Source organism: Centropristis striata, chromosome 6, assembly GCF_030273125.1.
Source record: "Centropristis striata isolate RG_2023a ecotype Rhode Island chromosome 6, C.striata_1.0, whole genome shotgun sequence".
NCBI classification, from domain to species: Eukaryota; Metazoa; Chordata; class Actinopteri; order Perciformes; family Serranidae; genus Centropristis; species Centropristis striata.
Window position 1 is genome coordinate 34,413,387 of NC_081522.1, and position 25,096 is coordinate 34,438,482.

At 36.0% G+C, this 25,096-nt stretch overlaps 1 protein-coding gene across 3 annotated transcripts; it reads left to right on the plus strand.

Annotated features, from left to right (window-relative positions):
• On the plus strand, positions 1-22,364 carry deaf1 (DEAF1 transcription factor). 3 transcript variants are annotated; one of them, XM_059334516.1, is made up of 14 exons: positions 1-675; positions 3,275-3,372; positions 5,626-5,752; positions 7,126-7,275; positions 8,871-9,010; positions 10,627-10,692; positions 11,516-11,602; positions 13,032-13,076; positions 13,480-13,603; positions 14,833-14,982; positions 19,062-19,357; positions 20,061-20,162; positions 20,344-20,433; positions 21,486-22,364. In XM_059334516.1, exons 1-14 carry the CDS (start codon positions 477-479, stop codon positions 21,585-21,587), a joined length of 1,776 nt encoding a protein of 591 aa, XP_059190499.1. In that variant the 5' UTR covers positions 1-476; the 3' UTR covers positions 21,588-22,364. The 3 variants fall into 3 exon arrangements, with proteins under 3 accessions (XP_059190499.1, XP_059190500.1, XP_059190501.1); XM_059334517.1 differs by having other exon boundaries at positions 20,347-20,433; XM_059334518.1 differs by lacking the exon at positions 11,516-11,602.
• The last annotated feature ends 2,732 nt before the right edge of the window (positions 22,365-25,096 follow it).

Here is a 25,096-nt window from a genome sequence, read left to right on the forward strand (position 1 = left end):
GTTTTTTTGTTTCTTTTGGGTTCAAAATGTTGATCCAATAAGCCAAAGTGAAAATGTAATTATCAGGTCGTATGGGTGAGGTTGTGCTGAAAAACATGATACCAACATGGCATGAGAACATTTTTCAACAGAGACTTCAAAGGGTTAAAAAATTGTCTATTTCCGTCATGTTCTTATGTGCCTTGGCCGCTGTGTGTCGCTTCGGGTCTGCTCGTGTTTCCTCGTCAATTTCCGGCTCATCTCTTCACTGAGACTTCGTGAAAAACAAACCGTAGAGCAGGCGGCCTCTCTGTGGGGTAGCGCGGCTTAGTCTTGCACGTTTCCGTTAATTATCCGTTGATTTTCACCGGTTACCGGTAGACGGTTACGTGTTTTACGGTTCTTCTCCGGTTCGTGCCAGGCTCGGCTCCGCTCGGACCGAGATTCTGCCCCGCGGCTGCTCGGTCACACTCGGCTCTTGTCGTTTCGGCGGAGGAATGGACGAAGCGGACTCGGCCACGAAGGCGCTCGGGCTGGATGAACCGCCCATCGGCATGCCGCAGCCGGAGGAAGTGGGCTCGGATACCGAGTCGGAGGCCGAAGTCACCACGATGGCCGTGATGGCGGAACCGGGAAACATCGACATGGGAGCCGAGTCCCTGCCGAACCCAGACGAGGCCGAGGCGGCATTCGCAGGCAAGATAGCAGGCCGCTACTGAGCGGGGTGGCGCTAAAACACACAATAATAACGGCAGCGAGCCCCACGTCGTGTTTAATGTGGTTGCCTGGTGAAATTATAAATTCTTATCTATAGAAGTGAATCAGTAATCCTACAGTTACTTTTCAATAAGTAAAATACTCACAGTTTTTGCAGGTTTGTAGTAAACCGCAACAGTACATACTCTGCCAAACTCCGTTTCATAATTTAAACATTTGTAGTCTTTTCGTTTGCTTATCGTCACACTGTTAAAATAATCGCCTAAGTCATTTTTTGTCAAAATTGTTTTGTTTTTTTGCCTAAATCATCTCCTCATGACGCCGACCACCTATGGTAAAATCGCCTACATCCTCAGTTGATCAGATCATGTGATTTTACCCCTTTATGATCATCACTTGTTTGACAATTTGCCACATCCAGAGGCATCAGATGAGAACCCAGCAAAGAAGAGCTGGAGGGAGACTGTTTGGTTATCAGTTTAGTTTATCAGTGTTTTATTGTTGACACTAATATTGGTAACACTTTATTTTCAAGGTCTGTACATAAGAGTGACATGAGCGTGTCATAAACATGACATGGGATGTGTCATGAACATTAATGACACTTGAAGTAACATTAATGCTCATGATACTTCTTATGTAGACACCTTCAAAATAAAGTGTAACCATATCTTGCTTAAGTCACAAAGGCATGTTCAAAAAATTGCCTAAGTCATTTATTTCACATAAGTTACATAATTTACACACAGTGTTATTACTATGCCAATAGCCATCCTTTGTTACATCCTTTTTGAGTGAAATGATCAATAAATGTCATATGCTACACTTTTGATGAAGTTTTTTGTGTTTCCTGCAAAACTTGAACAAAAAAACGAGTTAGGCGATTATTTTATCAGGGTGACGATATGTAGTCTTTACATTTGCATATGCCTTACATCAGGGATGGGCAACTGGAGTCCCGGGGGCCGCATACGGCCCGCACCCTCACTTGAAGTGGCCCTCAGTACAACTACATGCATTTGAGCATGAAATCTTAAAAGTTCAGTGTAAAAATGCACAAAATTACTTCTTGCAATTAATGTTGGTCTGCTGTTCTTGCACTGAAAAAAAATCACAGTAAGTGCTTATTTTTTATTTGCTTCAAACCTTTTGTATTCCTATTATTACTGTTATCCATGCATTGGAGCATGAAATATGTTAAGTTACTGCACTGTAAACATATTTAAAATTGCAGTTGCATCATATCTGGTTAAGTGCACGGTCCTATATGTGGCCCTGTGGTAGTATCTATGAAAAATTGTGGCCCCCTGCAGAATTTAAGTTGCCCATCCCTGCCTTACATATATCATAGCGCACATGTTACATTTACTAATTAGCAAGTGTTACCGCATTCGGCAATAACTGTCATCCATCAGCAACTACACCACCTTAACAAAGTTCCAGGTTTTAGAGTTTGTTTACACCGCTAACCCACAAACACTCGACCAGAGTACCATTTATAAAGTCGATATTTCACTTAAATCAGGTATGCTTGATGAATTGCATATAAGCCGAACTGAAGAGCTGTAACACTTGTAACACAAATTACTGACTCGTTGTTCATGTAGCCTGTTCTTCAGGATTAAAATGTCAGATATTTAAGGTGGTTTGGTGAGAGTTAATGATGTTTCAGGGCTTCCTCAGCTGCACCAGTGGACAGGCTGCATGAATGGTTGCCTAACAGTTGTGAAAATAATCACAATTTACACAAGTAGTAGTAATAATAACAAGCTTTCGTAATTTGTGTTAAATTCTACCTTATGCCTGAAATATTGAGAATGCAGCTGAAATGTATTTTAACTTCCATGACATCAGCTTAAAAAACAAGTTTAACTATTCATTTTTCCTACTTAAACACATATTATTGCATATGTGCAATAGAAAAGATCTCCTAGTTTAGACAAAAAACTTTATTTCCAGTATTTCCTTGCATGCTGTCATCTAGGGCTGGGTGATATATCAACATAAAAGATATATCGATATATTTTTAAATGTGATACGGAATTAGACCATTTTGCAAATATTTCGAAATAGTTAAATTTATTTTCTTACTTTTAATATATAAATGCTGCCCTTACTAGGGTTTGTCAAATTTAGTTCTATTGTAATGTCCGTTATTCTTTTCTCATATATTTATTTCAGAAAAAGATTGGCCTATTTAATTTCATAGGCTATTTTTATTTAAGATGTTTTTTTAATTTAAATGTGCACTTTATGGAACTTATTATACAGTATTTATGTTCACTTAAATAAACGGTTTCAATAAAACTACTTGTGACATGTCATATTTGGCTTTGACTGAACATTTGCTCTCACTTTACAATAAAAATATTGGGATATATATTGTATATCGATATTCAGCCTAAACATATCGGGATATGATTTTTGGTTCATATCGCCCAGCCCTAGTGTCATCATAATACTCAATTTTTGATGTGATATTATAATTGTATCCTCACATTAAAGTAACAGTACAGTAAAAGTACTGATGTAGAGATATATGTAATGATGAATCTATCTGAATCTTGTTGTTGAACAGAGGTGACGGCTGTGACGGTTGGAGACGTTCAATCAGCAGACGACAACGTTTTTACCACGACGGTTGCCACGTCAGGAAGTCTCCCTGAACACGTGCTGGTAGGTCAACACACACCTTAATGCTGCACATGCTCAGTGTGTCTCTGTATATCTGTGCAGTCTGTGTTTTCAGAGAGCAATAATCAGGTCAAAGGGCAGGTTCACTGGTTTTATTGTCAACCTTATTAATCAGATGTTCATCATCATTAATAACCATGAACAACCATGTCTCATCACACTCTGAAATATCCAACCTGCAGAAAAGACAAAAGACAGCCCTCTTCTACTGCAGCTTTAGGCCCCGTTCACACGAGGACGATCGCGGGTAAAAACGACAAAATATTTTATCGGAAGTGCCTTTCGTTTAGATGGTGACGGCGTTTTGGGGGCTTAAAGACGCAAAAATCTGAAACCACCTACCAAAGTGGAAAAGTTAAATACGCTCCGCCGTAGCGTGTCCGTCTACACTGCCAAGACGCAAAACTCTGCTCAGATCTGCTCACGTCACGTATGTGTTTACGTCACATACATGCTCCAGTACAGGAAAATAAACAAACGTGGGATTATTTCCATGCGTCGGACCTTCAAGCTGCTCTGGCAGCTCTAATAAACTTACAGGAGTCTTTGCACCAAATGTACAGGATATGTACAGATAGTATTAGTGAACATAGAAGGATCTGTAAAAACCTCTATCACATTTTGGATGCAGCAATTGGTCGGAGGTGAGCCAGACGGCTGTGAACGAGACCTGGGAGATCTAGTGATGGTGGATAACTTTGTGGAAGGAGTAGCTGATGAAAATGTGTGGCGTGAAAACTTCTGCATGCCCAAAGATGCTCTTATGGCTTTAAGTGATGCCGCCTGGAATGAATACAATCGAATTTCACACACTTTTGCGTCACCGTATGCACGCAGATTTCCTCCCGAAAATGCTCGTCTAAACGAGGAATAAAAAGTGAAGACGCGACGCCACTTTTGCGTCTACTGTTCAGACCGTCCTCGTGTGAACGGGGCCTTACTCTTATTTGCACTTTTACTCTGCAAACTGGATTCATGCAAATTAATGTTAGTTTGAACTGAGTTTGAGCCTCTGTTTTCTTTATAGAAGCATCATTAGAGAGCAGCTGCAACGATGAGTCAACTAATCAATAACTCAACAAAGAATTGCCAACTTTTTTTAATAATCTTCACAATAATTTTGTGATACAAGAATGGCAGAAATTGCTGATTTCAGCCTTTCAAATATGGATATTTCCTATTTTTTCCTCTGTTTTATATCATAAAAAGACTCACAGGACATTTAAAGATCACTGGGATGGACATGTATCTCTATTTTCTGGTTTGTTTTGGGTTTTTTGGACCAAAGTTGCAGCCCTACATTACATTTTAGCACCATTTTTCACAAGCCACATGTCTTCTGAACATCCTGACACGAAAATATAATTATTCTGACAGGCAAAGGTGAAAATTGACTTTGCTCGAAATCTGTCTCTGTCTCAGCAATTCACTCTCAAGAGATCTGGCAACATAGGTAGTGTTAGTCAAACTGTTTGACTGTTGATTCAGAGCAGCTAAACAAGCCTCATGGCTACCGGAAAAACATCTTTAAGCAGGCATCGGGTACATTTTTTTATATAGTATGTGCTTATTACTGTAAATTTGTTTCATTAGGAATTTTGTTATCCAAAAATAGCAAAAAATGCTGATTTCAGCCATTCAAATATGGATATTTACTATTTTTCTGTGTTTTTTATATCATAAAAAATCTCAAAAGACATTTAAAGACATTACTCAGGTGGACAATTGTCGCTATTTTCAGTTTTTGTTTTTAGACCAAACAATTAATCCATGTTAGTTGCAGCCCTATATCACAATATAGCCCCATTTTTTACAAGCCACATGTCTTCTGAACATCCTGACACAAAAATATAACTTTTCTGACAGGCAAAGGAGAAAACTGACTTTCTGCCTGTCTGATAGTGATAGATGGTGTTAGTGAAACTGTTTCAAAACTGTTTATGAACGGCCTAGCTAGCTAATTTCCCAGCATCTTTGATTCAGACTAGCTAAACAAGCCTCATAGCTATCGAAAAACCATCTCTCAGCATACATTGGGTACATTTTTTATGTAGTTGGTGCTTATTAATGTTAGTTTGTTTCATTATGAATTAGTTTTCTTTGTACCCTACAATGAATCATTCTTGCATAATTCATGCTGCAGGTGCTGAGCTGTGGACTACTAGTTCTAGTTTTATTTCAGTATTCCAGTTACAGTTTTACTCCAATGTATGTGTGTGTGTGTGTGTGTCACAGAGCGGGAGGACGACCCTCCAGCTGGGTGACGGCCTCAGCACCCAGAAGGCCACCTTGATCGTGGTTCACACTGACGGCAGCATCGTGGAGGCTACAGGCCTCAAGTCTGCTGCAGCAATGACACCAGGTACTGATCCGTCTGTGAGCCTGTTCACCCTTTATCAGGCAAAGAACTATATTTGGTAACTTCAGGTAATATTTTGAGAAAAAAGTTGCAAATTTACTAGATAAAAGTGGCAAATCTACAAGAAAAAAAGTTGGGGAAAAGCAACTTTTCTCTCCCAGATTCACCACTTTAAATCTCATAAATCTGCACATTTTTTTCTCGTAGATTTGCAACTTTAACCCTTAATAGGGCACTCATTGAAATACTTGCAAATTCCAAATTTCAACCCTAGAGAATATTGGAGGATATTACAGACTGCCAGAATGTGTAAAAAAAAAAAACATATGAAAATAATATTTTGAGAAAAAAGTTTACGAGATTAAAGTGGCAAATCTACGAGAAAAAAATGCGCAGAGTTATGAGATTTAAAGTGGTGCATCTGGGAGAGAAAAGTTGCTTTTTTCCAACCTTTTTCTCGTAAATCTGCGAATTTTTTCGCACAGATTTGCCACTTTAATCTAGTAAATTCACAACTTTTTTATCGAAATATTACCTGAAGTTACCAAATATAGTTCTTTGCCTGATAAAGGGTTAAGAAGTTTTTTTTGCTCAACTGTTCATGATTAATGGGCATTATTTCAACCTTAAATGTCAAGTTTATTGATCAATATAAACAAAATAATCCATAATAAAGAAAACAAATGAAGGAAAGCAATAATTTGTCGTAAAAAAACAACAACTAGGGATGCACGATATTATCGGCAGGTTATCGGTATCGGCCGATATTGGCTTGAAAATGAACTATCGGACATCGGCCAACACGCCGATATGATAAAGTGATTAAACACCTCTCTGTTGCACCTTGTTTGTAGCTCATAGAATAGTGCAGTGTAGTCTGAGCCCACCTATTTATTTATGTTCTGATTAGGGACTGAAGCTGCTGATATTTTTTGTACTTTTTGTGATTTTGTTTGCACAGTGCAGATTGAGTCGTCACATATTGGGCTCCTGTTTTAAGTTACATTTGAATTTAAGCAGCAGTCTGTAAGGTACATGTAGTTTTATTCAATTTGGGTTTAATTGCTGTACAGTTGCACTTTCCACATGTTCCCGGTGAACACAGGTTATGTTTACTTATTATGTCAAATTGGGAAATTGGCCAAATTTGCCCTGATTGTGTGTATTAGTTGTGTGGGAAAAAAATATCGGTATCGGTAATCGGCTAAATGAGTTGTAAAAAAATCAGCATATTGGATATCGGGAAAAAAATCCAATATCGTGCATCCCTGAAAAAACCCACTTAATTTGTGTTTAAATAAAGCTGAACTTCAGTCCCCCACTCTCTCACACTGATGTGTGTGTGTGTTCGTTTCGTCCTCCTGTGTGTCCCTCAGGACCGCCGACCCCTCCCACCCCACTGACTCCCCCCCAGGACAAAGACTCGTGCTCCAAGTACAACTGGGACCCGTCGGTCTACAACAACGAGCTGCCGGTGCGCTGCAGGAACACCAGCGGAGTCCTCTACAAGAACCGACTGGGATCAGGTGATCAGCACACCTCTACTCAGTTCTCTCACATACTTAACTTACTTAACCTGTAGTCCACACTTCACAACTTTCAGATCACTGTAGTTTTCACACTAGACAACTTACTCTCTTGTAATCAGGAGTAGATCTGTCATGATAATTATAATATTGAATTATCATGTGGTGTATGGTCAAGGCCACATTGATTTTGTCTGACCTCGATATCTGCCGTTGTGTTTACATGCTGGTTTGTTTACTTAATAATGTCAGCAACACTTTATCCAACATGACGTTTGACAAACAGGTTTTACTGACTATTAACAGGGTTTATACGGGTCCTTGAAAATGCTTACATTTTAATGTTGTATTTTCAAGGTTTGAAAAGTGCTTGGATTTTGGATAAAGTGCTTGAAAATGCTTGCAATTCTTACTGTATTGCTCTTGCAATCTGACTATAGATAAACACATGTTCAATGAAAAAAATAATAAATTGAATATTGAAATTAGCAAACTGTACTTTTGTTTGTTAAAAGTGTAAAACCATCGCTGTCGGTATGGTTAAGTGAAATTACCCCTTTTAGCATGTAAGTACTCATCTAAAACATGCAACTTACAACTGTTAATAAGGTCCTGGAAAAGCTTGAAAATGGACCTGGAAAGTCCTTGAAAAGTGCTTGAATTTGACCACTGAAAAAATGTACGAACTTTGTATTATACGACCTGGACGCAGCGCCTAAGCATGTTTTCACAGCGAACAGAAATAAAACATAATTTCTGCTCTGCTCTTTTATTTATTCAGGATATTTTTATATTTTTATCACTTTAATGTATGAATATTCTTAAGAAAGAACATGGCTCTTTGAAAGGGTGTACTTGCATTATAATCCTATTATATTATCATTTTATCAGTGGCAAAAAATTTAATAAATTTACAGCATTATAGTTAGTAATGCAATAATTTCTCAGACAAATTATCATCTAACACAATTAGTTATCATGACAGGCCTGAAGGAGTCCAGTCTAGTGTCTCAGCATAGTTGTTATTTTTTTGTGTATTTGACTTTAGGCACTGTGAAAAACTGAATAGATGCTGTGCAAAAGTTTTATAATGGTCGTGAAAACCCTGCAGTTTTTTCTGCATCACATCGGCAGAAATGCTTGTGACAAACTTAAGTGAACATGAGGAATAATAACCAAAAAAATAGGAAATAGTTACAAAAAATTAATTAAAAAAGAGAAATAATTGCAAAAAAATCCCCCAAAAAATGAGAAAAAATTACTAAAACATACAAAATTGAGAAATAATGTTTAAAAAAAATCCAAAAAGATTAGACATAATTACAGAAAATACAAATAAAAAAGGTCATGTCATCCGACAAAAGTAAATAAATAAGCAAAGAATCAGAAATGGGCGGGAAAACCCTGCAGTTTTTTTCTGCATCACTTGTGACAAACTAAAGTGAACAAATACGTATGAAGACGCAGCAGGCTGTAACGGAGGAGGCAAAAATGATCGATTCATGTCCATATAGCGTACGATAAGTAGATAAATGTGCTAGCTGTGCTGTGTTCTTAATTGATTGGTGCTGACGGCGTTGTGTTTGTGTTTTTAGGGGGTAAAGGTCGCTGCGTCAGACACAACCAGCAGTGGTTCACGCCGACTGAGTTTGAAGGTCTGGCAGGAAGAGCGAGCAGCAAAGACTGGAAGAGGAGCATCAGATACGCTGGCAGGCCTCTGCTCTGCCTCATACAGGTACTACTGCAGTACTACTACACTCTAGTACTGAAGTACTGCCGTGTTAATACACTGTACTACTGCAGTACTACTACACTCTAGTACTGAAGTACTGCAGTATTAATACACTGTACTACTGCAGTACTACTAATGGTAAATGGTAAATGGACCTGCACTTATATATCGCTTTTCTAGTCGCTTTGCGACCACTCAAATCGCTTTACACTACAGACTGTGCACCCTTTCGCACCCTTTCGCACACGCATTTATACTGGTGGCAGAGGCTACCCAAAACGGTGCCACCTGCCACCATTGGGAATTCATTCACACACCGATGAACACAGCATCGGGAGCAATTTGGGGTTCAGTATCTTGCTCAAGGATACTTCGACATGTAGGCTGCGACGGTCAGGGATCTAACAGGGTTTTTCCAGGTCCGACACAACCAGAAGTGTTAAAGACACTCTAGCACTGAAGTACTGCCGTATTAATACACTGTACTACTGCAGTACTGCATTATTATAACACTTTATTTATTTAAACTCTTAAGGCAATGAGGTTTCCCTCATTTACACTGATGATGAGTACATTTACACGGCTGTGGCTCAGTTGGTAGATCGTTCGTCCAGTAGCCGGAAGGTTGGTGGTTCGATCCCCGGCCATGGCAGCCTACATGTCGAAGTATCCTTGAGCAAGATACTGAACCCCAAATTGCTCCCGATGCTGCGTTCATCGGTGTGAGAATGAATCCCCAATGGTGGCAGGTGGCACCAGTGTGCCCTGGTAGCCTCTGCCACCAGTATGAATGTGTGTGAGAATGAGCGTAGTGTTTAGTGTAAAGCTCTTTGGATAAAAGCGCTATATAAGTGCACTCCATTTACCATTTACCATTTATAAACAGTACAGAAATACAAAATTTACAATACAGATAATAGACAAAAATAACTATTTAAAATGACCAAAGCTAAAAGTTGGAGCAAAGTCTCATTTCAAGCTACGAAATTAAGTAAGTTGAAGATCATTCCAGATCGCGGGGCATTAAATCAAAAGGCTAACTTCCCAAGTTCAGTCTGTACATGGGGAACTGTGAGATTATTTGTTTGTGTCAAGTAGTGTCCATTATTTCAATCAAGTAGTCTTGTTAAGTATATCTAAGTAATATGCTATAAACAAAGTACTTTTACAGTGAGCATGCAGGTGAGCTGGAGGTAAATTGAGTAAAAAAAAAATGTTCACAAGCCACATGTCTTCTGAACATCCTGACATGAAAATATAACTTTTCTGACAGGCAAAGGAGAAAACTGACTTTCTACCTGTCTGATAGTGATAGTGTTAGTGAAACTGTTTGTAAACATCCTAGCTAGCTAATTTCCCAGCATCTTTGATTCAGACCTCATAGCTATCAAAAAACCATCTCTCAGCAGACCTTGGGTACATTTTCTTAATAGTTGGTGCTTATTAATGTTAGTTTGTTTCATTATGAATTAGTTTTCTTTGTACCCTACAATGAATCATTCTTGCATAATTCATGCTGCAGGTGCTGAGCTGTGGACTGGTAGTTCCAGTTTTATTTCAGTATTCCAGTTACAGTTTTACTCCAGTGTGTGTGTGTGTGTGTGTGTGTGTGTGTGTAGGAGCGGATCCTGAACCCCCATGCTGCCTCCTGTACCTGTGCAGCCTGCTGTGATGACCTCACAGGGGTGAGTTAGCAGCACAGAGGAATAAATGTATATATATGTATATATAATTTACTAGAGTATTGTACCATTGTGAGGAATTTACTGCGCCTTTTTACTGCACTACAACTATAGATTCTTTGCAGATAAATCATTTGTAATAATACAAATGAAAGAGCTAATAAATTACCTTGTTTTCTTCGATTTCTTGTTCATTTTAATGCCTGGTACAACTAAAGGGACATTTGTTTTTATAAATATAATGTAATGTAATATAAAGTTTAATAATAAGTTTTAAAAGAGCTGATATCTAGACATTTTCCATGGTTTTCTTTGATAATGATTTTGGTTATTATCAAGAAAACCATGGAAAATTTCTAGATATCAGCTCTTAAATTAAACTCTTATGAGCTATTTTTGTTGTTATCATTATATTTGTCCAAACTAATGTACCTTTAGTTGTACCAGGCATTAAAGTGAACAAGAAATTGAAGAAAAAGAGTGGTCTAATAATTTTTTTCCATGACTGTATTATTATTATGCAATGGGCGAGTACTTTTATTTATGATACTTGAAGTATATGTTGATATCATATTCTGATGCTGTGCAGCTTTACTTCAGTAAAGTGTTGAAGGCGGGACTTTTACTTGTAAGTCATTTTACCCTGCAGAATTACAACCCAGATTCCAAAAAAGTTGCATTATGCATTAAAGTCGAAATTTAGAGTGCATATTAACATATAAACCAAAAAGTTTTCAGGATAAAGAAATTATTGCAAATTTGTTTTACTTGTTGGAGACAACTTTTTTGGAGTCGGGGTTGTACTAACTTTACTTTTTTATCCAAGTACTTCTTCCACCTGGAGAACCTGCAGGATCAGGGAACAGCTAAGATCAGGAGTCGGAGGAGCGAAGAACGAAGATCATCTTTATCAGTCAGTTAACAAGTGATTAATTAAGTCATCAGTTAGTTCGGTAGTTAGCTTGGAGAGTGTTGATGATACCTTGAGGATTTTAGAGTGAAATATCCAAACGTTATCTGCTCCAGATTGGGGTTTTTTCCACCATGGATGATAAATTCGGTTGGTTTTGTTGGTATGTGGACCGTTTCCTCTGAATAAAAGTTAACAGTGACATTCTGATGATTGATGAGCAGCAGTCAGTGAACGCAACACACTGATAACTGGAGACTGAGCTGTAATTTCAGTTTATTACAAACTAGGTGAATATTCTGGTTGTTATTTTTATTTTGCACAATTAAAAAAGGGCCGGAGACACAACATCAGAAAAAAGAAGCAAGTTGGACAAAAAAGAGAAGTGATCTCAGAAAAATACAAAACATTTTAAATGATTACAACAAATACAAAAAATTGAAATAATTACAAAAAATACAAAAAGTTAAAAATAATTACAACAACTACAAAAAATAGAAATAATTAAAGAAAAATAGAAATAATTACAGAAATATATAACAAAATAGAAATAATTTAAAAAAATCAAAAATGAGAATTAATTACAAAATAAAAAATTAGAAATAATGTCAACAAAACGAAACAATAGAAATAATTACAAAAAATGCGAAATAATTGCAAAAAATGCAAAAAAAAAGTCATGTAATCCACAAAAGTAAATAAAAAAGCAAAGAATCAAAAACAGTCACAAGGTAAGCAACATTATCAAAGCAAATGTATAAAATTAAATATTATAGAGAGAGTGTGTTCTTGTAGTTTATGAACGTAATTATTATTTGGTAAAATAAAATAATATTTGTGTGACAGTTTAATTATTTTAATTACTATTTTATTTTATTATTATTTTAATTATTTTTTTATTTTAAGTATTATTATTATTATTATTTTCTGTTAAATATAGTGTCATTGAAAAGGTTTTGTGTGACAGAAGGTTTGCTGAGGTACAGCTTATGATCAAATGTTTTATTTTTCTTCTTCTACTCTGTCATAAAAAGTACAGGGACGCTATAAAAGCTCTGAGAGGACAATTTATATAATTTTCTAATTTCCCAGCAGCTCTGAACCAAAACAACAACAGGCCATTAGGGCCATTTTCAGCTTTTTCCTGCACTGCCAGAAATAAAGAAACATCCTAAATATAAAAATAGGTTCTTGTATGAGTGTTTGTTTGGTGTCAGTCAAACCTGAAACGCTGTCTGGCTCCAGTTTCTGTCATTATTTCCGGCCTCGTTATGAACAAACAAACAGGTTGAAGAGTCACTTTGGGAACACAACACGGATGTTGTCCTTCAGTTTGGACATAAATGAAAGAGTTTATTGATGATTTGAAGAAATAATTGGATGCGATGGTTCGTCAGCTGTTTGTCTGATTCTCTGTTTTTTTTCTCTTCAGTGTCCAAAGGACGGAGACAGTCTGGTGACAGAAAACATCAGTATGGTAAATTTAGAAACGTTTCTGTTGCTGTGGCCCCATTATCTGATTATTTTTACATTTATCTAGTTTTTAGTGTTTTATTGCATTTTTATTATTATTATTTATCCTTTTTTTGAGATTTAATTTATTTTGTATTAAACATTTTATTCTACTTGTTTTTTTTCTATAATTACTATTCTCTTTATTTATTTTATTACATTATTAGTGTTTTTATTGATTTTGTGCATTGATCTCTAGTTTCTAAATTGCTTCTTTTTTTCTTTCTTTCTATGGTTTTCATGGCCTTCACTTCTTGTTGTCGGCAGGTCGATCATCTGTGAAGCACTTTGAACTGATTGATTGATTGATTGATTGATTGATTGATTGATTGATTGATTGATTGATTGATTGATTGATGTCTTTTCAGACTGGTCCAGTTCGCCTCTTCGTTCCGTATAAGAGACGGAAGAAGGACAACGAGCCTTCGGTCACGTCCCCGAAAAAGGAGCTTCCTACCACCAAAAACATCACGCTGACCCCGGGGACCACATGTACGTCAGGTGACCTCCACACTGTCTCATCTGTGATTGGCAGATAAGATCATTTATTTAGCAACAGCTAGTTTAACCCCCTTCTTATTCCTCTACATGATGTGAAAGCTGGGGAGCTGAAAAATAAGTTGAGATGCTCCTAAGCACTGTGTCAAGTTGTTCTAGTCATAAATCTGTAATAAAAATGAATTAATTACTCAATTAATTGAAATTTAATAATGTGTATAAGGGTTAATGGGTTTAATGAGAAATAACTACAACAGCTACAATAAATGAGAAATAATTACAAAAAACACAAAACATGAGAAATAATTACAATAAATACAATAAATTTGAAATAATTACAAAAAGAAATACAAAAAATCAGAAATAATTACAAAGAAAAAACAAAAAATTTGAAATAGTTACAACAAATACAAAAAATTAGAAATAAATACAAAAATGAGAAATAATTACAAAAATACAAAAATTAGAAATAATTACAAAAATTAGAAATAATTACAACAAATACAAAAAGGGAGAAATAATTACAACAACTACAAAAAAATTGAAACAATTACAAAAAAATTACGAAAAAATTGAAATAATTACAAAAAATAAAAACAAACAAAAAACAAATACAAAAAAAAAGAAGAAAATTCAGAACATGAAGTCCATTTCCAGCTCAACTCTGTTACTGAAGTTGTTGCAGCAATTATTGGGTTGATACCATTTGTTACACACATTTGGTGCGGAATTATGCCATTTTTCTCACATTGAGAATGAATAAAAATGGTCAAAAAACCCTCCAGAATATAACATCAATGCACCAAGACCTTTAGAACAACACAGAAGAATTCATACTGTGATTTGGCTTCAAAACCTTTTAATATTTTGGAGATTTCTGCATGTTCTTTAATTGGATGGCACGCACTTCTGTTTTGTAAACTGCTGAGAAAAAAACCCTTATTGTCAATATACCTCGGAAAATACTCTAGGTCTCTAGTTTGTGGTTGTAAAGTTTCATGAGGCTGTGATTATCCGAGAGGTCACAGCAGCTCATTTTATACAGCGAGGTCAAGGTTCAAGAAATGATCTCACTGATTAAAAGAGTTTCTTCCATTTATCAGATGAGACAGATTTCATTTTTTGACCTTCAGTGACATCATCTTATAAATCTCTTCTGAATTAAATTTCCTCAACATCAAATGGAAATGGAAATCGTCCGACTCTTGTGCTTCCTCCGACAGTCACGGTGTCTCCGTCAGGACAGTTCACCACCTCCGGCACCTTGACCTTTGACCGCTCTCCATCGGGCGACGCCACCGCCGCCGCCGCCGCTGCTGCTGCCATCATCTCAGAAGGCTCGTCACAGAGCGAGGTGTTCACCAGTACAGCAGGTACCAGATCATCTCTGAGCATTCACACTGTCTGTTCTCTGAAGTACAACCCAGATTCTTAGATCATTGGGACGTGATCCCAACAAGCTGTTTCAGGGGTTTTATGGTCTTTGTGCTGTGGCCTTGTATTCCACTGCAATATATTAAATCTATATAAATCTATAAATCCTGCAGCTCTATAGAATCAGCACAATCATGGCTAGAAATGGGAACAACTCAAAAATGTATTTTTTTGCAGAATAACACAGTCATAATGACATAAATCTTTTAAAAAAACAACAAGAAAAAACACAAGTTGAAATTCTCTTTAAATTGCAAAAATATATTTAGAATTTATATATAAAACAGTTTTACAAGTGCCCACAAGTGTCATGAATATTGGAAAAAAAAATTGAGTCTCCACATATTGTACATATTGAACTATTTGCATGTTTCCAGCCTCTCCTGTCCTCTCCTCTCTGCTCTGTGTAAATAGATTCTCAGTGAATATTGGTCACGTGACCTTTGGTCTCAGCAGAATCAATCATGTCTTCACAGTGTCTCTGTGTCTGAGGAGCAGAATTTAATGTTTTTAACAGGATCTGGTTAGTGCAAATGCTTAATGTAGAATAAAGTGATTCTGACAGAAATATCAACATTTTAAGCTTTGTTTTGGTTACTTTTTCTAACAGAAACTTTTTTAACCTATGACGTGTTCAAGGACTGTCAGGAAGTCCAAACTCTGATGATAATGACTGTTTTTATGGTATTTTTAGCAATCTTTTATTTTATTTTTAAAGAACACATCCTTTTTAAACCTGCTGCTGGGTTTGGGGTTGAGAGGGTTAAATTGCACATACATAAACAAAAACAGCTCTTTAATGCATCTTCGTCCTTAATTATCCGTCCCACAAACCTCTGCGCTGCCGCTGACCTGCAGCCGATCCATCATCCTATCAGGCGCTAGGAAGGCCTCGCAGCTGCGCTCTGATTGGCTGTCGTGCTGCTGTAATGAGCTCTCAGGAGAGGACGGCTCGCGTGACGGATCACTCTGTCAGATCCTGAATCCTCTTTAAAGCACCAATCACAGATCCACCACAGCTTCTGTTAATACAGGGACAATGTTATTTCTCATCTTTATCATTATTATTATTATTATTATTATTAATGTTTCTGAGCTGATATTTTCAGTCATGATCAGATCAAATAAATACAAGTTGCAAAACGAGTTAAATAGATACCTAATATTCCAATATTTATAATGTTTAAATAATAATTAAAATATATAAAATTGAATGAATGAATTTATAAATAAAAATCATCTTAGAAAAAAGTTAAATAAATACATAATATTCCAATATTTATTATGTTTTAATATTAATTAAAATATATAACATTTGAAAAATAAATAAAAATGTTGTAAAAATGTTATATATAAATATACCATATTCCAATATTTATAATGGTTAAATAATAAAAGAGAAATATAATTAAACAAATAAAACTTTATCAGTTTAAGCCTGCTGGTGTTTGCATTTCGCTGCAGACACACACACACACACACACACACACACACACACACACACACACACACACACACACACACACACTCCAGCTGTCAGTACGGTCTCTCTGTCCTTCACCCCCAGGTTAATGATGCACCCTGGGCGTGTGTGTGTGTGTGTGTGTGTGTGTGTGTGTGTGTGTGTGTGTGTGTGTGGATGAGATGAGTGTCAGCACGTTCTTGAAATATTTATCAACTTAAAAATCCACAAGACAATAAAACTGATGTCAGATTTTAAATAATTCACATATTTAAAACACTGATTTTAAAATAAACGATAAAGCAGTTGGAACTCTTTTTTATTTATTATTTTTACAGTTTCAGCAGTGGAACATCAGGGGGCAGTACAGTATCTGCTGCTGTTTATCGACTACAATATAAAGAAATAAAACAAGCAGATAGAAAGACGGGAACATTGATTTCCATCAGAAGAACTGCATACATACTGGTGCAGTGTTTATAAATTTACATGAAGTCAAAAAGTATTTAATATATATTTGCCTCTGAAAAGTAGAAATATTAAGTGATAGGAGAAGAAAACACTCAAAAAAAAGTCCAAGAAACTTAGATTTTGCTCTCAGCAAATTAAAGATTTCTCTTGTTAAATTAAAATCCTACCAAATTATGTATTTTTAAAAATAAATATTTTAAGATTAAATCGTCTCACAGCAGCTTCTCTGTAGAAAATTGAATAGAAAAATCTGGCAATATTTCCCAGCAGATTTACAGGAAAAAAATGTTGAGTCCTGTGAAAGTGAACATGTCTTAACACCAGAGGAGATCTACGTGTGAGATCACACACACACACACACACACACACACACACATATACGCACAATAAACACACACACATACATAGGCACACACATGCGCACACACACACATATACAAACACACACATATACACGCACATATATACAAGCATACTCACACACACAAATATACACACGCACACACATACATACGCACACACATACACATGCACACACACACACACACACACACACACACACATACAAGCACACACATACATATATACAATAAATATCTTAAGATTAAATCGTCTCACAGCAGCTTCTCTGTAGAAAATTGAATAGAAAAATCTGGCAACATTTCCCAGCAGATTTACAGGAAAAAATAAGAGTCCAGTGAAAGTGAACATGTCTTAACACCGGAGGAGATCTACCTGTGAGATCACACACACACACACACACACACACACACACACACACACACACACACACATTGTTTCCCCAGGACGTGTTAAAACAGAGTCTGAGATGGATGTCCAGTTATTTTTGGACTCTTCGGCTCTCGGAGGAGCTGCGAGCTGTCGGTGACTTCATCAGCGCCGCAGGAGTTCTGAGTATGTAGGTCAGAGTGAACGTATGGAGGAAAACGGACACGCTGACGTAGATCTGCTCACACCACCTGCTCTGCTTCATACTTCATAACTCTCCTCCTCACCAAAAAACACTTTGTCTCGTTTTTAAGGGGGTCTTCAGGGGGAGGTAGCAGGTCAACACAAAGAAGTGTTGGACATCACCTGAAAGCTGGAAACCTGAAGATTAATTTTTAAATTCAGCTCAGCAATGTGTCAAGTTTTTCTAGTCATAAATTTGTTATAAACATTGTGTTTGGTGAGGCGCCTATTAAAAGTTTTAGAGTGTATAAGGGCTCAGAAAATTATGATTGCAGTCTATGACGGCCATTCAATTTTTTTTAATTTTTTTTTTAAAGCAATATCACAGCCTATACAATCAATGTAATCATTTTCATACGGCTTATTATATTATATATTATTGTTTATTATATAACAAAGTATAACAAAACATAGTTTTTAGTTAGTTAACATATCATCAATGTTATTGATATTTATATTTCAGACTCATAGATCCATATAAAAGAGAAAAAGAAAAAAGAAAAAAATAATATAAGGCCCAACAATACATTTTATAAATATCTTTTTTGCCATAATTGGTACTTACATTTTTTTTGTTGCTATTTTTTTATAAAAGAGTGCTTTGATGATCAAGGAGTCTTTATTGTCATTACATTAGAATAAAGCTAAAAAAGTAAATAAGTAAATAAATAATTAAATACCATACATATATTAAGTGCCAAAGTGTAGATCAACAACAGTCATGTGCATATGAAAAATACAATTAAACATCATATAATACAAATAAAATAAAATAAATACATTTAAAATAAATAATCAAATGGGAAAAAATGCAATTTATACACTCAGAAATGTATTTGAGTGGAAGTATAAAGTAGCTAAAATAGAAATACTAACTCATGTAAAGTACAAACACCTCAGAATTGTACTAAATTGGGAACTGTGCACTTTTTAATAGAATTCCTGCATGATTTTCCAATAGTGTAAGACAGTACAAAAATATTAGTAAAGATCAACCACTCAACTAAATATCACTAAAAGTAAAAACTGGAGTGCTAAAAAAAAATAAAAATCAAAGAGAAATAATCAGAATAAGCCGAATTGACTAAAACACCGTCTGTTTCCCTCCCTCAGTGTTGACGGCGTTGCCGGCGCTGGCCGTGGCGCCCCAGCCCGTTCAGGCCAAGATGGCGGTGACGGTAGCGGCGGCGGCGTCTCCGTCGGCGGGGCTGGTGGGCGGGCTGGAGGTGGGGCCCGTTGGGAGGGTGGCAGCGGCGGGCAGCGAGGGCCAGAAGAACACGTGGATCTACCTGGAGGAGATGGCCAACACGCTGATGAGCAACGTCCAGCAGCTGAAGGCTCTGATCGACCAGGCCAAACACTCTGCAGGGGACACCGCCGGGGTCAAAGGTCAGGGAGGCAGGAAGGAGGTGAGAGTACACACACACACACACACACACACACAATTTTATATCTAATCCTCATGTGTAATAACTTATGGTAAATCCTTCTGATCTGTGTGTGTGTGTGTGTGTGTGTGTGCTTCTATATATATGTGTGTGCTTGTATATATGTGCGTGTGTGTTTGTGTGTGTGTGTGTTTGTATATGTGTGTGTGTGTGTGTGTGTGCGCTTGTATATATATGTGTGTGCTTGTATATATATGTGTGTGTGCTTGTATATATGTGTGTGTGTGTGTATGCGTATATATGTGTGCGTGTGTATATTTGTGTGTGTGTGTGTGTGTGCTTCTATATATGTGTGTGCTTCTATATATGTGCGTGTGTGTTTGTGTGTGTGTGTGTGTGTGTGCATGTGTGTGTGTGCATGTGTATGCATGTGTATGTGTGTGCGTATGTATGTGTGTGTGCATGTGTGTGTGTGTGTGTGTGTGCATGTGCATATTTGTGTGTGCGTGTGTATATTTGTGTGTGTGTGTTTGTATATATGTTTGTGTGTGTGTGTGTGTGTGTTTGTATATATGTTTGTGTGTGTGTGCTTGTATATATGTGTGTGCATGTGTGCTTGTATATATGTGCGTGTGTGTGCATGTGTGTTTGTATATGTGTGTGTGTGCATGTGCGTGCGTGCATGTGCGTGTGTGTGTGTGTGTGTGTGTGTGTGTGTGTGTAGTGTGGTCTCACTCAGTCGTTTCAGAACCAGATCACGTTCCAGCAGCCGGACGACTCGGAGGCCAAGCGGAGCTCCGACAGCCTCACTGAGATCATCATCAACGTACGAGTCATCCAGCCGCCAGCCCACTAGATTTATAAACTCAAGCTAAAAACTAGATGATGTCTGGAATAATTTACAGCATTCTGACATTTTTTTTATTTTTTTTAAAAACCTACTTTCTCCCCTGTTTATATCTCCTGTGTGTGTGTGTGTGTGTGTGTGTGTGTGTGTCCACCTGCAGCAGATGTGTGTGAACTGCGGCCGTATGGCGATGAGTGAGTGTACGGGCTGCCACAAGGTCAACTACTGCTCCACGTTCTGTCAGAGGAAGGTAAGACTCAGCAGCGTTTCTCTTATAAATCTGTCATTCACGAGGGTCCATATGAATACATTAGAATATGATGGAAAAGTAAATTTCGAGTAGAGATGTTCCGATACCATTTTTTCCCTCCCGATAACGATTGCGATACTTGTGCTGTGGGTATCGGCCGATACCGAGCACCGATCCAGTACCAGTGTGTCTGTCGGCCCATTTATCCACTTACTCTTACACTTTATTGTTAGTTGTAGTGTGTGTTTTGTGTCTTCTGTTTCTGTTTCTACTTTCTATGAAACTGGAGCTAAAAAAAATCCTCAAAACAAGGTTCCTTAATTCACACATCAATTTTTTTTTTCTTCAAAAGCTGTCATGAGTGTTACCACACAGAATGCAAATATGATGTAGCAAAAAAGCAACAGAATCTGTTTGGTTTTTTTTCGGAACGTGTTTTTTTTTTGCCTTTGTAAATATAAGAGCTTAAAAAAGTTCCTCAAACTGTGGTTCTAAAGTTCTTTAAAGCGAGGTTGAAGACTCACCTGTTCACAGCTTTTACATGACGTTTTTAATACATTTATTTTAACACATTTACATTTTTAATATGTTTTTTGACTCTATAACTGGACTGTGACTTTTCTTATTATATACTATATATATACACTATATATATTATATTGTTATTATATTCTTCCTTATTATATACTGCTCTTATTTTTTTTAGACATTAACTTTTATTATATTATAGCATTTTAAGGTTTTCTTTTCATTATTTTTAAATGTCCTCTTTAATGTGTTTTCCTGCCCTTTGTTGTGATGCTTTTTATGTCTTGTGTGAGTCACTTTGAGTTACCTTTGAGTTGCAGAAATATGCTATATAAATAAATTAAAGATAAAGAACTACAATCGTTCCTCGTTCTTGCAGTGCAGAAACAATAAAAAGTTCCTCTGTTCAGAAAACAAGACAAGCAAATTCAACATAGTTCTCCAGTACAAGTTGCTACAGTTACTGAGCTCCAGCTATTACGGTTTCAAATTTATTTATTTTTGTTTGTTTTTTATCGCTTCAGGACTGGAAGGAACATCAGCACACCTGCTGTCAGTCAGCAGGGGGCGTGGCTGTTCAGGAGGACGAGCCAATCACAGCCATGGAACTGGACAAAGTCAAATGACATCATCATGACATCATCATCATCGCCGGACAGGAAGTCCTCTTCAGGTGCAAAGAGGAGAATTTGCTCTGAGGACTTAAAATCTCCTCACTGGAACTTTTATTTTGAAATTTTCCTCTCAGACCGACAAGAAATGAAGTTCTCTGATCTTCTGAGAGATAAAAACTTTATATTTATAGAGAGAAGTTTCCACATTCACTCCAATGCAGTAGTTTTTCGCTACAAGTTTAATCATAAAATGGGATGGTTTTGGTGTTGCCTTAACTATCATTTCATTATCCATTCATCTGTAAAGTATTTTCTTAGTTTATTATTTTACAAACAGTCATAAAGATGTTTTTTATTTCTTATCTTCCCTCAGTGACGGTTTTCTCTCTGTTGTTTTTATGAAAAAGGATTTTGCTGACATTTTTACTCTCGATAAACAGATTTGAATCTCCGTCCAGAGTCTGTCCTGGTTTAATAAAGGTCAAGCATATCAATAAAATATTAAATAAGTATTATTAAATTAAGCCCTCCCCATCCTGGCCAGTACATGGAGATGAGTTATCTGTTGTCTGCTGTTAATGTGTTGTTGTTTTTTATTATTTTGACTCTAAATCAAAAAGTACTCTGACTTTTAAAGGTTTTCTTTATTTTAATTCCAGCTAAAATAATTTTTATCTGGCAGTTTGTCTGTTTTCTAAGAAGAAACTCAAAGTCCTGGAAAATGCTTTGTACTTAATATTATCTTGTGTGTACAAGATAATAAAACATCTAAATAAATATTTTTAAAATGATCATCTTTTAGGCTTTTTAAAATCTGTAATTTTTTTCTTTTTTTCTATTTTGATTCAAACTCCGAAGCTCTAGACGATGGAATGACATTTAAGTCCATTTTAAATAATAAAAAAAACTAATAAATAAATAAATATGGCCTCAATGTAATAAATAATATGGTATTATTAAATAAAAGTCCCATAAAATACATAAATGGAGCAAATAAATAGATAAAAGTCCTCTAAATTAAATAAATGTGACATTATTAAATAAAAGTCCACTGTAGGAAATGTGGCATTACGATATAAAAGTCCCATAATATAAATAAATAACATAAAAAAAATTAAATCACACAAAAGAAATACATGAAAAGTCCCCTTAAATAAATAAATGTAGCATTAGAAGTTAAAAATCCCATAAAATTAATAATGAGTCAATATGAATTAAAATCCCCTAAAATAAACAAATGTGGCATTATAAATAAAGGTCCCATAAAATAAATAAATGGGATTGTTAAATTAAAAGCAAGGATCTGAATGTTAAGTGTCATCCAAATGAGGTAATTGTCGCCTAAATTTGCCGCTGTTTTTTGACATTGTGATAGAATTACTATACAAAAGTATCCAAGATATTTTGTTATGTCATTTTGATAATACATTTAACTCTGGTGACCTTATAGCTCAGCCCTCTAACACACATTAAATCAGTCCTGTTTTCTACCACTTCATTATCTACTGACTGTGTTCAGGTGTTTTCTTCTGTCACCAGGATTCTTCCTCTCCTCGGATGTTTATTTAATAAGTTAATTTATTATTAAAATTTAGATTTCAGGAGGTATTTTATTTTTATCCATCTCGACCCTCCGAGGTAAAACTCCTCCTGCAGACAGATTTCTGTGTTCTGATTCACACCAATATTCTGTTTTACATTTTATGCTTTTATATTGAGTTCTTTTTGTGTGTTTAATATTTGTGCCAGTGAGCGGTCAGGTGATCTGTCAGGAGTATCCCTGATGATTCACTTCAGACATGTTGACATTTGATTCTGCTGCGTCTCGGTCCCGGTGGCGCTCAGGTGTCTGCTGCTGACGTTTCCTTCATTTACAGCCCTGTCACCAGAACTGTAACTGTAGAACTATTCAAAGCAGAGGTCACTATTATTTAAAGTCAGGTGTTCATACGCACATTCATGCAACTAGAACAGGAAAAGGAAACACTGGCATTAACTGTTTTCTATTGTTTTTTTCTATCTGCATTCTGATTTGTTGTTTTTTTTTTAATGTTTTTTTACTTTTTTACTTTTTAATTTTCTGAATTTTATTTGTCTTTTTTCCATTTTTCTTAATAATTATTACTTATTTATAAATGTTTGTCTGACAGATTTATTTTTGGATCTTTTTTTTTTTAAATTAGTTTTGTTTTTTCAATTTTAACTTAATTATTAAATGTTTACATATAAATTATTGGCTCACTGATTTTTTATTTTTTTTTCACCATTTTTAAATTGTTATTATAGTTTTTTTTTTTTTTCAATTTCAATTTCAACTTTACGTCACAATTTTGCAGACAAAGTGTTGTTGTTTTTTTTCATTGTTTCCACTTTTGTACTTTTACTTCGGCAACATTTTGTGTGTTTTTGTTACCTCCTGGAGACCTTTTTATGGTACTGGTGTGTGTGTGTGTTTTGACTCCTCTTGAAGCTTTTTGTGAAGCTTTTAAAGCTTCATGTCAGTTTGTTGTCTCAGACTTTTTAATCCTCAAACCCTCAGTTGACCTTGTGGGGGTCCAGATCCTGCAGGGACTCTGGACTCAAGTCTGAAATATGCTGAGCAGCTCTGACGTTGTTTATTAATGAGCTTTGGTGCGTTCGTTTCATACTCGTAGCTCCCTGTGTGTAAGTACTTGTCCTTCCTACATAGTGAGGACCGGAGTGTTGAACAGACAGAGTGAGGACAGTTCAGCCTTCTTCAAAGTAAAGACTTTGTTTTAATTATGAGGTTAATTAGGTTAAGCGGTGTTAGGCTTTTGATGGTAAGGGTCCTTCCAAAGATAGAAAAACAAGGATGTCTTTGTTTGTGTGAACAGATCCATAACAAACTTTGCTTTTTGTGCAATTTGTCTTTTTTGGTAAATAAATGTAAAGAAGGGATAGAAACACAAATTATTTAAAAGGTGCTTGATTATTTCATACAATCATGGAAAAAAATATTAGTCCACCCTTGTTTTATTATTATTTTTAGTTAATTTAATGCCTGGTACAACTAAAGGTACATTTGTTTGGACGAATATAATGATAACAACAAAAATATCTCTTAAGAGTTTGATTTAAGAGCTGATATCTAGACATTTTCCATGGTTTTCTTGATAAGGATTTTGGTTATTATCATCAAGAAAACCACAGAAAAGGGCTAGATATCAGCTCTTAAATTAAACTCTTAGGAGCTATTTTTGTTGTTATCATTATATTTGTCCAACCAAATGTACCTTTAGTTGTACCAGGAATTAAAATAAACAAGAAAACAATGGTGTAATATTTTTCTCCATGACTGTAGATTGTGTGTGTAGATTGTGTATATATATATATATATATATATATATATATATATATATATATGTATGTATATATATGAAAAAAAGACATGTCAGCTGCCACTAGTGAGGCCAAAACATATTGATCGCCCCCTAGTGGCAGGCTGCAGTATAGGTTATAAACCCCGCCCCCTCCATGTTAATGAAGGGACATGAGCCAAA

What these genes read in the sequence shown, in the direction of transcription:
- deaf1 (XM_059334516.1), top strand. Translation starts at nt 477, where the DNA reads ATGGACGAAGCGGACTCGGCCACGAAGGCGCTCGGGCTGGATGAACCG. An exon ending in CAAGAACCGACTGGGATCAG is followed by an intron (nt 7,276 to 8,870) that starts GTGATCAGCACA and finishes TTGTGTTTTTAG; the next exon opens with GGGGTAAAGGTCGCTGCGTC. An exon ending in CTCTGCTCTGCCTCATACAG is followed by an intron (nt 9,011 to 10,626) that starts GTACTACTGCAG and finishes GTGTGTGTGTAG; the next exon opens with GAGCGGATCCTGAACCCCCA.